The sequence below is a fragment of the Sorex araneus genome, chromosome 2, assembly GCF_027595985.1.
Source record: "Sorex araneus isolate mSorAra2 chromosome 2, mSorAra2.pri, whole genome shotgun sequence".
Lineage (NCBI taxonomy): Eukaryota > Metazoa > Chordata > Mammalia > Eulipotyphla > Soricidae > Sorex > Sorex araneus.
Genome location: NC_073303.1, coordinates 307,606,086 through 307,624,073, shown reverse-complemented (window position 1 = coordinate 307,624,073; position 17,988 = coordinate 307,606,086). Strand labels below are relative to the sequence as shown.

Below are 17,988 nucleotides of genomic sequence, written 5' to 3'. Positions count from 1 at the left end.
TTTTTGTGAGCATGAGAGCAAGCCAGCGGGGTTCAAACACTCTGTGGCCCTAAATGCTGCTAATACTTGGCTCCTCCCACAGGTTACATCAGCTACAGGTGTGGTTTTTCTCCAAGCACCTTCCACTAATGTGGCTTCTTTATCTTCCCCTCCATATCTCATAAGATCCACATTTAAACTTTTCTACTGAACCTTCACCAGGGCAGCTGGCTATTCCAACCACAATAGGCTAATAGTCTATAAGGCCCTACTTCAATCAGTATCCCCCAAATTCAAAAAAGTAGTGGTGAGTGCAAGAAATAAGAGAAACTTAATCAAAGAGTAGCAGTAAATTCAGGCCAAAGAATGCATTCCCTGAATCATCACAAGAGGCTCCACACAATTACACAGGAGCACCAAATTGGAAGAAAATATCTTAGATGGCAAAACAAGAGACTACCACCCACTGAGTTCCCCCAGAGTACTCTTGGGCAGTACAGACAGTGTATTGGTAAGAATCACCTCCAGATTATCACAGGGATTATGGGGAAACAGTACAGAACCTTACCATGAAGAGTGGATGAAGTAGGATCCCTGAAGCCTCAACAAGGAATATCCACATACATAATCTCTTTGATAAAGAATTCAGAGAGAAAATGGTGATCAGGTTTAATGAGCTCAAATAAACACTGGAACAGATATCCAATAAAACACAAGAGGATATGGAATATGAGAGCACAAATAATAAAACTACAAGCAGAAATGTCAGAATTTAAAAAATTGGTAGTTGAAATAAAAAACTCAATGGAAACCCTCGACAGCGGAGTAACAGCAGCTAAAGAGAGAATCAGTGAGCTTGAAGATAAGGTGGAGAAGATAAGATCTAGGCAACAACAGAAGATTGAAAAAGACCTCAAAAAATCAACAGCAAACAAGAGAAATTTAGGGTGAATTCAAGAGGAACAACATAAGAATCACCAGAGTCCCAGAGGGACAGGAAGGCAACCCCAGTGAGGAAGTAACAGTCAAAGACATCATTGCTAAAAAGTTTCTAGAGCTGGAGAAAGCAGGCATCCAGATTGAGGAAGCCCAAAAGGTACAGCTAAAACAGACCCTAACAAAAAGACTCTAAGACATATCCCAATCAGAATGATGAGAACCATAGAAAGAGATACAATAATGAAAGCAGAAAGATCAAAGAAGGAAATTACATACAAAGGACTGCCCCTTTGTTTTACTGCAGATCTACTGAATGAGACCCTCCAAGCCAGATGGTGGTATAGTAAAAAACAAACAAAAAACAAACTAAAACTCAATGAAATAATGATGATGTCTCACCAAGAATATATTACCTAGTCAGACTGTCATTCAGATCTGAAGGAATGATATACAACTTCACTGATACACAACAGCTCAGCAACTCCATAGATTCAAAATCAATTTTGAAAGAACTTAAGGGCCACTTTAAGGCAAGACAAACCCCACAACATACCAAACTTATACAGAGAGATGGCACAAAAGCCCTCAAAGCCAATAGTATAAACACACCAAGTAAGAGACACAGTGGCAAAATGGATTTAAAAATTGAATTCAATATTCTGCTGCTCACAAGAAACACATCTGAATAGTAATAGCAAAAACAAACCCAAAGTCAAATTCTCTAAGCAAACAATTCTTCAAGCAAACAACTCCTTCAAGCTCCTTCTAGTAGCCATACTAGAATCTGACAACATACATTTCAGCTAAAAAAGGTTATAAGAGGCAGACATCTCCCATTATAAGTCATTGACTGATAATCAAAGTACATCAGTAAGAAATCAAACTCCTAAACACACATGCACCCAATGAGGGACCAGCAAAATACTTAAAACAACTGCTAATAGATTTCAAAGAGGACACTGATTGCAACAAAGTAGTAGCTGAAGAATTCATCACCACTTTGCCACCTCTTGATAGATCATCTAGACTAAACCTCAGCAAGGAAATATTGGCTTTGGACGAAGAAATGGAGGAGAGGGGACTTGTAGATATATACATGGTTTTTCATTCTCAAAAGGCAAATACATATTCTCGAGTGCATATGGGACATTCTCCAAGATAAACAACATACTGGGTTGCAAAACATACTTTAATAAAATCAAGAGGATAGAAATTGTATCAATGATATTCTCAGACTATGATACACTGAAAATAGCAGTTAATCACACACAGAAATGAAGAATCAAACCAAACATTTGGAAATTAGACGGCTCACTACTGAACAACCAGTGGGCCAGAGAAGAAATCAAAAGATTCCTGTAAACAAATGAGACATGGACTACCAGAATTTGTGGGACACAGCAAAAGCAGTGTTAAGAGGAAATTTTATAGCTCTGCAAGCATTCATCAGGAAGGAAGGAGTCCACATAAATAACTTGACTTCACAGCTTAAGATCTTGGAAAATGACTCCAAAAAAGCCAAAACCAGGCAGGAGGAAGGAAATAATAAAACTTAGAGCAGAAAATAATGAGCTGGGATCCTCCAAAAAAAATCCAAAAATTCAATAAAATCAAGAGCTGGTTCTTTAACAAAAATAAATAAACAAGATGGAGAAACAACTAACAAGATTCACAAAGAAAGAGAGAGAAAAAGAGAAAGAACCTTAATAAACCAAATCAGTAATGAAAGATAGGACGTCAAAATAGAAACCACAGAAATTCAAACGATCATTGGAGATTACTTTGATCATTCAAAGATTACTTTGGGAAACTTTATGCCACAAAATAGAAGAATTTAGAAGAAATGGGTAAAGTCTTAAATTGCTATAACCTCCTGAGACTAAACCAAGAAGTTTTCAATGATCTAAACAGACCTATTACTATCCAGCACATTGAAATGGTAATCAAAAGTCTTACCCAAAACAAAAGCTCAGGCCCCAAAGGATTCACTATTGAATTCTGTTGAACCTTTTTAAAAAAAATTATTGAAGCACTGTGAGATCCAGATACAAGGCTTTCACTATTGAGTTTCAGTCATACTAACACCCTTCCCTCCACCAATGCGCATTTTCCACTACCAATGTTCCTAGTATCTCTCCCACCACCCCTGCAGGCACCTTCTTTCTCTCTCTCCTTTTGGGTACTATGGTTTGCAATACAGATACCGAGAGGCCATCTTATTAGGTCCTTAGTCTACTTTCGGCAGACATCTCCCATCCTGGGCTATCCCTCCAATCATCATTGACTTAGTGGTCCCTTCTCCATCCCAACAGCCTTTTCCCCAAGCATGAGCCAGGCTTCCAAATCGCAAAGCCATCCTTTTGGCCCTTGTCTCTACTGTCTTTAGGTGTTAGTCTCATGTTACGTTCTTTTATATTCCAAAAATGAATGCAGTTATTTTATGTCTGTCCCTCTCTTTCTGACTCATTTCACTTAACATGATACTCTCCGTGTACATCAACTTATAAGCAAATTTCATAATTCTGTCAAACCTTTGAAGAGGACTTAATGCCAATCCTTTTCAAGCTTTTCCAGAAAACTCAAGAAACATAACCGCTCCCACAGTTTCTATGAAGTAAACATTACTGATACAAAAAGCAGACAGAGACACGACAAAAATAGAGAATTACAGGCCTATGTCCCTGTTGAACACAGACTCAAAGATCCACGGCAAAATACTAGCCAACAGAATCCAATAACTCGTGAAAAAATCATACACCATTTACCAAGTAAGATTCATGCTGGGGTTTCAAGGATGGTTTAACATTTGCAAGTCAATCAACATAACATACCACATCAATAAGAGAAAAAAATTAATGCCATATGATCATATGAGTAGATGCAGAGAAAGCATTTGACTAGATCCAAACCCTTTCATGATAAAATTTCTCAACAAAATAGGAACTGAAGGAGCCTTCCTAAATATTTTAAGGTCATTTACTACAACTTCACAGCAAGCATTAATTTCAATGGGAAAAGAAAAGTCTTTTTTCTAAAATCAGGCATAGGACAAGGTTGCTCACTTTCACTTAATAGAGTACTGGAAGTGCTGGCCATAGTAGTGAGACAAGATAAAAGATATCAAGGGCATCCAGATAAGAAAGGAATAAGTCAAGCTTTCATATTTGCAGATAACACGATATCCTATCTAGAAAATCCTAAGCACTCTACAAAAAGCTCCTACAAATAACAGATTTGTAAAGTGGCAAGTTACAGAATCAACATGCAAAAGTCCATGGCTTCCCTATATACAAATAATGAAAGAGATATCAATAAAACAATCCCAGCTACACATGTGCCTCAGAAAATCAAGTACCTTGGAATCACCTCAACTAAAGAGATTGAAAGACCTATGCAAAGAAAACTGCAGAACACTGCTTCAAGAAATAAAAGAGGACACAAGGAAATGTAGAAACATTTTCTGCTCATAGATTGGGAGAATTAGCATTACCAAAATAGCAATACTCCCCAAAGCATTGTACAAATTCAATGAAGTCCCCTTAAGTATCAGGGGATACTTATGACATTTTCAAATAAATAGATCAAATACTCCTGAAATTCATGTAAAAAAATAAACCCTCATGAATAGCTAAAGCAATCCTTGGGAAAAATAAGATGAGAAGCATAGTCTTCTTCAACTTCAAACTGTACTACAAAGAGGTTGTAATTAAAACAACACCGTAGTAGAATAAAGATAGATATTAAGATCAGAGGAATAGAATTTACTATCCTGACACAGACTCTCAAATATGTGATCATTTAATCCTCGATAAAAGAACAATAATATGAAGTGGAGAAAGGAAAGCCTCTTTAACAGTGGTGCTGGGAAACGTGGACAGTTACATGCAAGAAAATGAACTCAGACTTCTTTCTGATGCCATGCACAAAAGTCCAATAAAAACAGATTAAAGACCTCAATATCAGACATGATTTCATAAGTTATACAGAGGAACATGTAGGCAAAACTCTCCATGACATTGAAGCTACAGGCATTTTTAAAAAAATTTTATTGAATCACCGTGAGATAGTTACAAGCTTTCATGTTTGGGTTACAATCTCACAATGATAAAACACCCATCCCTCCACCAGTGCACATTGCCCACCACCAATATCCCGGGTGTACCCCCCTTCCCACCCTACCCCTGCCTCTAAGGCAGACAATATTCCCCATACTCTCTCTCTATCTTTGGGCATTATGGCTTGCAACACAGACACTGAGAAATCATCATGTTTGGTCCATTATCTACTTTCGGCATGCATGTCCCATCCCAACTGGTTCCTCCAGCCATCATTTTCTTAGTGATCCCTTCTCTATTCCATCTGCCTTCTCCCCTCCGCTCATGAAGCAGTCTTCCAGCTATGGGGCAATCCCCCTGGCCATTATTGTATCTATCGTCCTTGGGTGTCAGCCTCATATGATGCTACCCCACACTCCACAAATGAGTGCAGTCCCTCTATGTCTGTCCCTCTCTTTCTGACTCATTTCACTTAGCATGATACTCTCCATGTTTATCCATTTATAAGCAAATTTCATGATTTCATCTCTCCTAACAGCTGCATAGTATTCCATTGTGTAATATACTAAAGTTTCTTTAACCAGTCATCTGTTTTAGGGCACTCGGGTTGTTTCCAGATTTTGGCTATTTTGAACAGTGCTGCAATGAATATATAGGTACAGATGTCATTTCTACTGTGCTCTTTTGAATCCTCGGGATATATTCCCAGAAGTGGTATAGTGAGGTCATATGGAAGCTCAATTTCTAGTTTCTGAAGGACTGTCCATACTGTTTTCCAGAAAGGCTGGACCAGTCGGCAATCCCACCAACAGTGAAGGAGCGTCCCTTTTTCCCCACATCCATGCCAGCATTGGTTGCTTTTGTTCTTTTGAATGTGTGCCAGTCTCTGTGGTGTGAGATGATATCTCATTGTTGTTTTGATTTGCATCTCCCTGATGACTAGTGATGAAGAACATTTTTTTCATGTGCCTTTTGGCCATTTGTATTTCTTTTTTGAGGAAACTTCTGTTCATTTCTTCTCCCCATTTTTTGATGGGATTGGAGGTTTTTTTCTTATACAGTTCTACAAGTATCTTGTATATCCTGGATATTAGAAGCTACAGGCATTCTTAAAAGATGAAACACCATTGACCAAGCAAGTGGAAGCAAAGATAAACAAATGAAACTACATTATGCTAAAAAGCAACTGTAACTCAAAGGAAATAAATGATGACCAGGATGCAAATACGGTCCATGAAATGGGAAAAGTTATTTACCCAATACCCATGTATTAAGGAACTACTATCAAAGATATGTTAGTCACTGGTAGAACTTTACCAAAAAAAAAATCCAACCCCATCAAAAAAATAGGGAGAACTAATGAACAGAAACTTTCTCAAAGAAGAAATTCAAATAGACAAAGGCACATAAAAAGTACTCTACATCATTAGTCATCAGGGAAATGCAAATCAAAACAACAATGAGATACTATCTCAATCACAGAGAAAAGAACAAGAACAAAAAATGCTGGCACAGATGCAGGAAAAAAGGGACTCTCATTCATTGCAGGTGGAAATGCTGACTGGTACAAGCTTTTTTGAAAAAATGTTATGGGCATTCCTCACAAACTAGAAATTGAGCTTCTGTATAAACCAACAATACTGCCCTGGCGAATATACCTTAAGGACCCAAAACACAATGCAGAAAAGCCATTTGCACTTTGATTGCAACACTATTCAAAATAGCCAGAATCTGAATCTGCAAACAACCCAAGTGCCAAAGAACAGATGACTGGATAGAAAAACTATGGTACATCTACACAATAGGATACTACATAGCTGCTAGGGAAAAAAATGAAGTCTTTTTTTTTTTTTGTGGAATTTGGGATGTGGGAAGTATCATGCTGAGTGAAATAATCAGAGGGAGAGGAAAGTAGACATAAAATGATTGCAATCATTTGTGGAATATTAAAACATAGAAGAGACTAATACCCAAAACAGTAGCAATGAGGACCATGAGGGCTGATCCATGGGTGGAAACTTGCTGCAGTGGAAGTGGGGTGGGGACTTCAATTAGAACAGAGAAGGGACGACTATGATTATGACAGTTGGAAATGATAGCTGAAAATGTTCACTCTGGACAATAACTGAGTGCTGAAAGAAGGTAAAGGGATCGACATGTGATATCACCTTTCAATACCTGTATTGCAAATCACAATGAGGAGAGAGAGAGAGAGAGAGAGAGAGAGAGAGAGAGAGAGAGAGAGAGAGAGAGAGAGAGAGAGAGAGAAGAGAGAGAGAGGCAGGTGGTGGCAGGGGTGGCAGGAGGGAATCTGGGGACAAGGGTGGGTAAACTATGGCACGTGGTATAGGTTTGGGTGCTGGAATATTATATGAATGAAAGTCAATCACCAGCATCTTTGTAACTGTGGATCTCATGGTGATTCAATAAAAAGAGAATATAGAAAACAAGAAAGCTGTTTTACACGTTTAATCAGTTAATCAGTAGGCCTTAAATTCTACTCAAGAATATCTATGTTTCATTTAGAAAATCTAATAGATGTTCATTTTAAGTGCCAATATTAAAGTAGATCTGAAAGCTAGTTTACTCACAGATTCCATAATCATCAGGGTCATCTGGGGCAACAAACAAAGTTCTGCACAAAATGGGTCTTTAGTGTGAGAAACTGATCTTTTCTTGTGAGGAAAAAAGTCAAGATAAACAATTAGCAATTTTTAATGTCAATTATTAAATAATTTGACATGGATATATTTGCCATGTCAAGATATTCAATCACAGGCTAATTTATTTTTGTCCTCGAAATACTTGGATACCACTGGTATAATATTCTCAAACTAACTTCTCAAATTCCTCTCTGAGAATTTTAAACGCTTTTCTCTAGGTCATGAACTTAAGCAGAGCCAATACGAACGAGCAGCAGCAGCAAACCTGTTTCATTTTAGAGTGTTCACTGAGAAAGAAAAGTGCTTTTAGGTTTTTCTCCTGGGGTAATCTGTTTTGTCTCTGGGAAGAAGAAGAAGAAACCTAGCCTCTGAAGACCAAAGTAAACCTTCAAGGTCCCAAGGCCACACTTTGTTTCAAGAGAGTGGCTAAAGATCATGTGAAAATTTCACCAATTAATCCCAACTCAATACAGTTCACACTTGAGAGTTCAGAGACTTTTCTAGAAAATACATTAATTCAAAAATTTTACAAACCTATTTGACTGTTGGCTTGACATTTAAAACAATTTTGTATTTCTCAGTTGTAAAAAAAATGTTAGAAAGTCAAAAACACCTTTAAAAGGAGAATATTTACTTTTGCCCATTTCATTTCAAGAGTTCTGAAATCTTGCTGAAAATATCAAGTGAGTTTTATTTAGTTTTGTTTCCTTTTCCATTTCAGAAAACATCAATATTTCCCCTTCTTACTGTCATCACTAAATTTAATAAAATAATATTCTGAGTTTGGCTTAGGAAGATCAAGGCCAGGGAAGCCCTGGGGAAATAAGAGAAACCACGTTTAGTGGGAAATGTAAGAGAGGAAATAATCTTCTAAAGAGAGTTTAGAGAGTATGAGCTGAAGAAACAAAATATATTTCTTAAATGCATAGTAAATGGATGTGTGTGTCTGTGTGTGCGCGGTGTGTGTGCGCGCGCATGTGTGTTTGTTTGTGTGTCTTCATGTCTATGATGACATGGTTGTCTACACATTTTCTGTCTTCAGAATTGTTTTCATGTTTCTCAAATCATGCTCCAGTGCTCCAGATAAGGCAGTATCATTGCCCCTCTATATCAGATTTTTTAGTTCCTTTTTCAGCAAAGGATAAAAATGGAAAAAGCATATTTACTGCCAAAAAATATGTGAAAATATTCTGTGATTTTTATGTTCTTACAGACCAGAGAAGTACCTTATTATAGCTGAGAAGCTACACTTTACTTAAAAGGGACAAGTGAAATTCCCAGTAATGGACCAGCTCCCACCCTTGTAGATTCATTTATGTGGCTGATTATTAACCGTTTATTTCTCTCAGGACCTGGCATTCCAGGATATATAATAATATTAAAAGTCAATTTTTTTTTTTTGCTTTTTGGGTCACACCCAGCAATGCACAGGGGTTACTTCTGGATCTTCACTCAGGAATTACTCCTGGCAGGGCTCAGGGGACCATGTGGGTTGCTGGGAATTGAACCCAAGTTGGCTTCAATTGTGCAAGGCAAACGACCTAACCACTGTGCTATCACTCCAGCCCCATAAAAGACAAAACTTTTTAACAGTAGAAAAATGAAGCTTTCCATGTGTATTAAAACATTTTCCAAGTGCATAAACAACACCTCTTTGGTCAAATTAATTAATGTGGGCAGAATGTAAAATTAGCAATTCCATTAAATATATCAGTGGGTAGAGAACTGTGGATAATCTACTGTGTATCCTTGATTAAAAAAATGGCACATAGTAATCTAGGGCTATGTCATTATGTCATATGATGACTGTATAATTTCTATTTAACATCACACACATAGGGTCTGCTTTGCATCCTGATTAATACCATCCAAACTTCAAGGGAGTGAAGGATGGTAAATAAGCATTGAAACAGTAATACTACAGTATCTTTTCTATTTTTTTGTTTGTTTTGTTTTGGGGGCTACAGCTGGCAGTGCTCAGGGCTTACTCCTAGAGGTGTTCAGGAGACCACATGGGATGCTGAGGATCCAACCCGAGTTGGTCACATGCAAGGCGAGTGGCCTACCAGTGTATTATCACTCTGGCTGTACACGTCCCATTCTGACTCTTGCATAATTAAAGAGTTATAGATGGGATGCAAATTACCACAAGTTACTCATCACACCCTTCTCCCCTTTTCCAATTCCCCAAATCTAGGTGCTTGAATGAAAAATTAAAATGATAATATAACAAAGTAATTATGAGAACAATGCAGATTACTGTACAGCTAAGTAACTCGGCTACTGTAATTTGTATAGAATCCACTTAATAGCTTTACATCTCTATTTCTTTTATTTTTCATAGATGAAAATAGGAATTATAGGTTACATGCGAAAACAGATTGTCCCTGAAATGTTTAGATATTACGTTACTGTGCTTCTCAAAGCAAAGGAAGCTTTGGAGGAATAGAAGATTTTTTCACAAAGTAAACTAGCAAGAGCATAATTATAGATCATGTACTTACCAATAATAACTGTGTTGTCATCAGCAATTAGCAACTTGCTGTGGACATAGATAAGTTCAGTGACGAGGTTTCCTTCAAGCTCAGAATGTGTTCTAAGACCACAGAATGATATATAATTTATCCACTGATTGCCAACTGTAAATTTAAAAAGAAATTGCTGGAATCAATAAAACCAAGCCCAATATAGACACATTAAATTTTATTATAGTTTAAAATATTACTAAAACAGGTTCAGAATAGGTTGTATCTTTTGTGTACACATATGAATATCCCAAACTATGTCTGCTTATATGAAGACATATAAGCAGACATATATTTAATACTTTTAATATGGATTAGTATACATTAAAAACACTATCTAGGGGCTGGAGCGATAGCACAGCGGGTAGGGCGTTTGCCTTGCACGAGGCCGACCCGGGTTCTAATCCCAGCATCCCATATGGTCCCCTGAGCACCGCCAGGAGCAATTCCTGAGTGAAGAGCCAGGAATAACCCCTGTGCATCGCCAGGTGTGACCCAAAAACAAAAAATAAAATAAAATAAAATAAAAAAAAAATAAAAACACTATCTGATTCTATTCATGAATAAACTGAATACAACAAAATCAAACTTTTACACTATGAGACCAAATAATTGGTTGAGAAAGGTAAAAGAAAAGAAAATAGGTAAACTGGGTAAAAAGATTTCATTGTATAATGAAGAAAAGAAGTAGACTTTTAGTGATGAGCTTAATATAGTACAGAGAAGGGTTGATTCATAATGATAAACACCTGAAACATATAATGTTAAACGCAATGATACTTCAATAAAAATATTTAAAAAATAGAAAATCACAATGAAGTGCTTTTTATGTTTTCCTGTTTTTCTAGGCAAACAAAAGTATAGTCAAATGTCAGCATTTTATTTTAATATGACAAATAAGTATTGTTGTGATAAATAAATGAGACCCAGGGTAGACATCCCAGTCCTACACTGTGACATTTGTATTAATCTTGGTTGTCATCTGATGAAGTTTAAATCACAGGCATAATATGTGCCCAAGTACTTGATATATAGCTTATAATGCATTCAGGAGAAAGCACTAGTTCAGTTTTATGAAATAACCTGAGGTAAAGAAGAACACTTTCAATTAAATAACATTCCTGAGCTTGAGAAATAGTACAAGACCCTGCATGTGACCAACCCAGGTCCAATACTTGGCACTTCATAGGGTCGTCTGAGCACTGCCAGGAATGGTCCAAAGATGAGTCAACCAAATCAATCAATTTAAAAAATAAATATCACTCCTCCTCCAAAGTCATTAAAATTAGGTAATAAATGTATCTTGACAACACTTGACACTGGAGAATTTTCTTCAGAGAATTTTATTCTTCTGTTAACCAGGTTTACACTTTAAAATGTTGCCATCTCATCGTGTGAGGGCCACTTAAGTGACAAGAAGAAACAGATTTCATAAAGTCATTCCACTACCATTATCCTGGCATGTGTTAGTCACAAATATTATGGCCTCCCTCTCTCCCCCATAGCAGTTGTCCTAGATAAGCCAAGTCTGATACAAAGAATAAGTAGAGTGGAACAAAGCCATCACAAATTCTAATTGAATTTGTATTCATATAGATATTCATATAGTATTCATATAGATATTTTTTCTTTTTTAAGGGAATCTGTAGCATACTAATATAATGAATACTTAATTTAATCAAATTTCTATATGGTACTGATGTTTTCTATATTACTACTGATGCTAATCAGTGTTTGTATCAAATTTGTGCTTCTTGGAAAGAAGTTCATTCATAGGTTATATATAGATATAGATAAATATCCATTTATAGATAAAATTTCTCATATCTATAAGCAATATTATAGTCATACTAGACTAGAACTGATTCATCAGTGTAGTAGCAGATCAGTAAGAGATCAATTTGAAGAGCTTTGTGTAAGGATATTTCTCTTCAGACCAATGCCACTCTTAGCCATACTCAGCAATGTGGGTCAAAGTTAGGCTCCGAGGCAGTGTTACTCAGGCCTGGTGCTGTTTGTGACCACAAGGGTACATGCTGGAGTGCTGAGGCAATCCTGTGGTATGGGAGAATTAAACTCAGGCACTTGTACATGTTGGGCAGTTTTTTCCATTTGCTAGTAATGTCTTAGAAATATGCTACCTCTAAAGCATTATCACCACTTTATTGGTTTTTTATTTTGCGGGGGTGGGGGGTTGTGTCACACTTAGTGATGCACAGGGGTTACTCCTGGTTCATGCACTCAGGAATCACTCCTGGTGGTGCTCGGAGGACCATATGGTATGCTAGGAATCGAACCCGGGTTGGCTGCATGCAAGGCAAATGCCCTAGCCGCTGTACTATTGCTCCAGCCCTACATTATCACAACTTTAAAGTCTTCTCCGATCTAGAAAGAGGAGCATTAAACACTTCATCATCTCAATTAAACCTTGCATGCCCAAAATGATCCTGGAAAACATTTCTAATACAACCCCTAATTTATCATTTTTCAAAATATATATTTAATCCACCAGTTCTCTTACTGTTTTGTGTGTGTGGGGGGGGGGTTCTTAAAATATTTGCATCCTCTGATATCACTTTTAAGTGGTATTTAGAATAACTGGATCAGGGCAATGTTCTAAAGAGAGGTTACCCAGATCAACCTTGGCCCCAGTGTATAGAAAGGAAAAGGAAAGAAAGAGTAGAGGAGCAGGGGAGAAGAGACAGATGAGAAGCAACTGGAGGCCAGGTCAGGTGATTCAGGGACAAAGTTAGTGTTAAAGGATAATAGAGCCAAATACCCAAACCACAGAGGCAACAACACTGAAATCAAGAGACCCAAACTTTAACAACTGAACTCAGAAAGATGCCTGCCAAGAGAGTGGGCTGGAGGGCAGGTGGTTGTGTGAGATATGGGGGGGGGGGGAACATGGGGACATTGCTGGAGGGAGGATGACACTGGTGGTGGGATGGGTGCTGTAATATTGTGTGTTAAAAACTCAACTGAGTAACTTTATAAATCACAGTGCTTTAATAAATCTTTGCATCCTCAATCCTTGCATAGTTCCCTGCACACCCACCCTCGCCTCCCCCCACCAAATTAGAGAATGACTGAATGAATTAATGGGCAAAGACTCAGGTGGTAGGGGAGATTTTAGTTTTGGATTCTCTGTAATATCTACTTTCTTGCAACTGGCCACGATCTAAAATTTTAACACATAAAGAGGATTTTATTAAAAAACATTTTAATAAAATAAACTTTGGGGCAGTGACCTTCCTATTTAAAAAAGTCCACATTGAACAACACGATAAGATCAGTGGCTTCCAGCATTCATAAAGATCATCTCTGTGGGGACTTGTTAGAAGCAGAATCTGGGGATCCTACCTAGAGCTTCTGATTTAGTATAAATCTAAAACTTAGGTGCTTTAGGGGATATCATTCTTTGAACAACACTACATATACTCTTATTATTTATGATTTATTGTTGGCGGTACAACTTCAGAAAATATACACTATGAGCAGGGGAAATCTGTTCTCAGAGTACAAGTGTGCTTAATATGAGGAAATCCATTCATATAAAACGTGTTATTAATCAATATAGCTAGGTACATCTAATAACTTTCCCAACAGATGTAAAATATATACTTATGTCAGAGTATGTATACAGAGGATCTAAAGTAGTTATATCCCAGAACCAGTAATCATATCTAGTACCAAGATTCTGGTTTCTAAAAGTCAGTTTTCACTAAAAGAACCTATGTTCACGCAAGTTCTAGGAATGTATAGGATATGTCTGAAATACTCATGTCAATTAAAAGAAAGTTGATGGGAATATGACAAGCATATGTCAAATGCACAAGGGGCCCAGCTTAAAAAGGCCTGTGGGAGCCAAATCTGTGAGCCAAACCTGAACGTCAAAATTATAATCCATCGGGAAAATAAATAAATTATCAGGAGCTCATAAATCCACAGAAATATAAATAAATATCTGGGAAAGAAGGGAATATCTGGGAAATATCTGAAATTCTTACAGATTTCAAATCAAGAAATTGAGCACTATATAGAATCATTACATTAGAGAATAGTGTTTAATACCAAAAGAGAAAAATAAAAAAATAAAATTAAAAAAATAAAAATCCTGACATAATAATTAAGAGAAAATTTTATATAAAAAATTAAGATGAATGATAGCTAAATGTAACATATTGTGTGTGTTAGAATCTAAGTCAGGAAATAAAAATACTTTCCCCCTTTTATTATGAAGTACATTAATCACTGTCATCCCATTGCTCATCGATTTGCTCCAGTGGAAACCAGTAACGTCTCCATTGTGAGACTTGTTGTTACTGTTTGGTGCATATCGAATATGCCACGAATAGCTTGCCAGGCTCTGCCATTCGGGCAAGATACTCTTGGTAGCTTGCCAGGCTCTCCAAGAGGGGCGGAAGAATTGAACTCGGGTCAGCTGCGTGCAAGACAAACACCCTACCCACTGTGCTATTGCTCCAGCCCATTAATAAGATTTCCAGTACATTAATAAGATTTCCATAAGACCTATACAAATAAGATAAAAATATGTCAATGCTCAATTCACTTATTTTGGTAACTGAACTCTAGTGGGTTGAGTCGTATCTCTTTCCCCTGGAAACACAGAGCTATTTAATTAGAAACAAATGAACATTAGGTATGCAACTATTTCCCAAATTAGTTCAGAAGAGGAAAAACCAGTTAAATAATATCTATTAGAGAGAAGAATAAAGGGGAAAGGTTAACATTTAGAAATTATGATGAAAGTTATCATTTCTGAACTCTCTCCAAGAGTTAGAGATTGTTTCTCAGTAATGTTTAAGATGTGTGATCCTAGTTGTTAGCCACATGGTTTAAGACACATAACCATCTGCAGTTCTCTAAAAGCACAACTGGTGCCATTCCATAGCAGCACTGGAGAGTACCAGCTAGGGAGTTACCGGTTAATAACAGTTACAAGGCCTCAGGCCAGAAACAGAATGTTCTGGATGAATGAAAGAATTAAAGTGTGGCCCATCAAATAGATTAATGCTCCCACCTATGACAAGAAAGAACCGATCCAACACTCCATGTAAATAAAGAAAAAGTAAATTGAAAAAGGAAGAAAAGGATTTCAGTCACCACAAGGTGCTGTCAGGTTTCTCTATTCTAAAATTACTATTGTGTGGGAAAATATTTTAATCTGTGTAATTATCCACCTTCTTGCTCAAGATCCACCCCTGGATTTAACATGCAGGATGATTATTTGCTTTCCCTCACAGAAAACCCTGATCACAGGACAGTCAGGATTGTTTTCATGCTTGTATGGCACCAAGGAATAAGCTTAGGTGCTTTCTAAGCCATGGGGCCATCTCTGGGTCCAATTAATGATTGTTACCTGAACCCATTATTACTATATTACTATATTTGGCTAGCCTCCAAATGCTATCTCATTCTAATTCCACATTTTCTGTTCTATTTGCTTTATTTTGTAAAGAAAACTGGTTTAAGAAGCAAAGAAGACAAAGGACCAAACATCATGGCCTCTCAGTATCTGTATTGCAAATGATGATGACCAAAAGTAGGGAAAGTATAAGAAGGAAGGTGCCTGCCACAGAGGCTGGGGCTTGAGTGGGTGGGAATGGCAGGAAGTATAATGGGGACATTGGTGGTGGAAAATGTGCACCCGTAGAGGCATGGGTGTCCGATCATTGTATGACTGAAACTCAATCATAAAAGCTTCGTAACTGTATCTCATGGTGATTCAATCAAAAGAAGAAGAAGAAGCAAAGAGTACAAAGTGGATGATGTCAAGATGGGGGATCAAAATATAACTGAGAAGCAAGTGCCTTTTGAAGAAACTAGAAGAAAACCACATGTATTGTTATAAAACAATGTATGTTAGGATTATCAGGTATATCACCAAATTATCCAAGGTGAACAGGCACCTTGGAATAAAGAGATATTTTTTTAGAAGTACTTAAAGAGTTACCATAGACTTTTGTTACTTAACATTTTGTAGCATTTTGTACATGTACATTTCTAATCCTGATTTTGTTAAATTACACTAAATTGGTTGTTAAAATGCTATAATTTACAACAATTACAAAATGGTAAAGAAATGTTTTAAATTAAGCACCAAACCCCAAAGATTTGATTATCAGCTAATTATACACTAATGGCTAGTAGCTTTCTTTCCAGGAATTTTTAACATAGTCATAGGAACAGTTTTGTTATTTTTAAAGAATGGAAACCATAGAGAACTATAGTTCTCAATCCAATTACAGATTAGCTGGTTCATATATTTAAAACCCACTACAGTTGCAGAAACAAAACCAACAATACAACATTGTACCTCCAAGGGAGGCATTATATAATTAATTTGTTCTCCCAGGCTAAGAGTATCAACACTTCCCTCGTTGAGATGCCAACTTCTGACTTGTTCCCAGAGTACTTGAAAATATTTCAATAAATGACTTCTTGTATTAAAATCTATTTTTTTCTTTGAATAGGCAAGGGCAGAAAAAGGGTCGAAAACCAAAAAAATACTTTATTATAAACTCAGTGCATGGCAGGGGGATGGGTAGTAGTGAGAAACCAAATACTAGATTTGTTATGACTTTTCATCATATTTTAACCTCATATGGTATTTTTACCAGTCATTTTCAGTACAGAAAGGCTTTCCTGATATGTTCAATTCACATTTCATCTATAATCATTCACTGTATTTAAGTCATCAGAAAATAAAAATTTTTAAAAAATGTTCTAATTTTCCTTTGTCCTGGAGGCAATTAGATACAACTTTTGGAAGTATTGATTGAATAATGATTTTTGAAAATGTTTATTTATTGATGATGTGAATGTCATATGTTTAAAGTTGTATTTAATTTTTTTAGGGAGAGCAGACCATTAATGAAAAAGTACTGGAAATTAACACTTTCTCTCACACACAACTAAAGTGGTTTCTCACTATACTTTAAATATATGTATAAATATATCAGCATATATTTATATATACATTTATACATATATTTATACATATAGTTACATATACACTAATAACTCAATTGAAGCTTCCAAAACATAAAAAATATATACACTAAAATTTATATCTTAAAGAAAAACAATATGGTAAATTAATTTTCTTAGATTCAAACATGTTTGGCAATTCTTTTAATCAAACTGATACCACTATAATTTTATAGCTAATTGCAAGATCTCTCCTCTAAAATATTATCACTGATAATAAAATATTTAAAGAAGTCATTTCTACTTAACAATCTAATTGACTTTAGATTGGTTGTCCTCTTTTGCTAATGACCAAAGGTCTTTAACATAATGACCATATTATATCAAAAAGACATTTTAAGACTAGTGTTCTACCCCACTACCACAGCCATCGCAAGGACTCAACTCCACATCTTCAGGAATATTCTTTGCAGAGAAGCCAAACTGTGAATAATTCCAGGTATCTGGTGCTCAGGCTGAGAATACTGGTGTTTTCTTTGGAGTTGGGGTGGGCAGCCTCTCCCAAACACCCATTCCTCCTGAAGGCCCGGCAGCCACGCCCACCTCCCACAGACACTATCATATCCACTCACTGGCCCCTACCCTAGGTCCTGAAGTCTCTGGATTTGCAATACCTCCTAATTCCTCAATACTAAAATTCCAGTCTGAACATACCAAATTAGATGGAAAAGTAACATAGAAGCCAACTAAATTCAACAAACAAAAACAATAACACAGGTGGCTCTACTAGCAACATACAGCTTAATAAATTCTTAGACAAGGTCTTAACCCCACAATTAGATAGGACAATTTTCACACAAACTGATATTTAAT

General features: G+C 36.6%; 1 protein-coding gene across 2 annotated transcripts in view; it reads right to left on the bottom strand.

The window, feature by feature from the left end:
* PLD1 (phospholipase D1) overlaps positions 1-17,988 on the bottom strand; it is a 288,369-nt gene that overhangs the window by 22,134 nt on the left and 248,247 nt on the right. For both annotated transcript variants that reach the window (XM_055127575.1, XM_055127576.1), the window contains one exon: positions 10,141-10,275. In XM_055127575.1, coding sequence (XP_054983550.1) covers positions 10,141-10,275 — 135 coding nt within the window. The remainder of the gene's footprint in view (positions 1-10,140; positions 10,276-17,988) is intronic.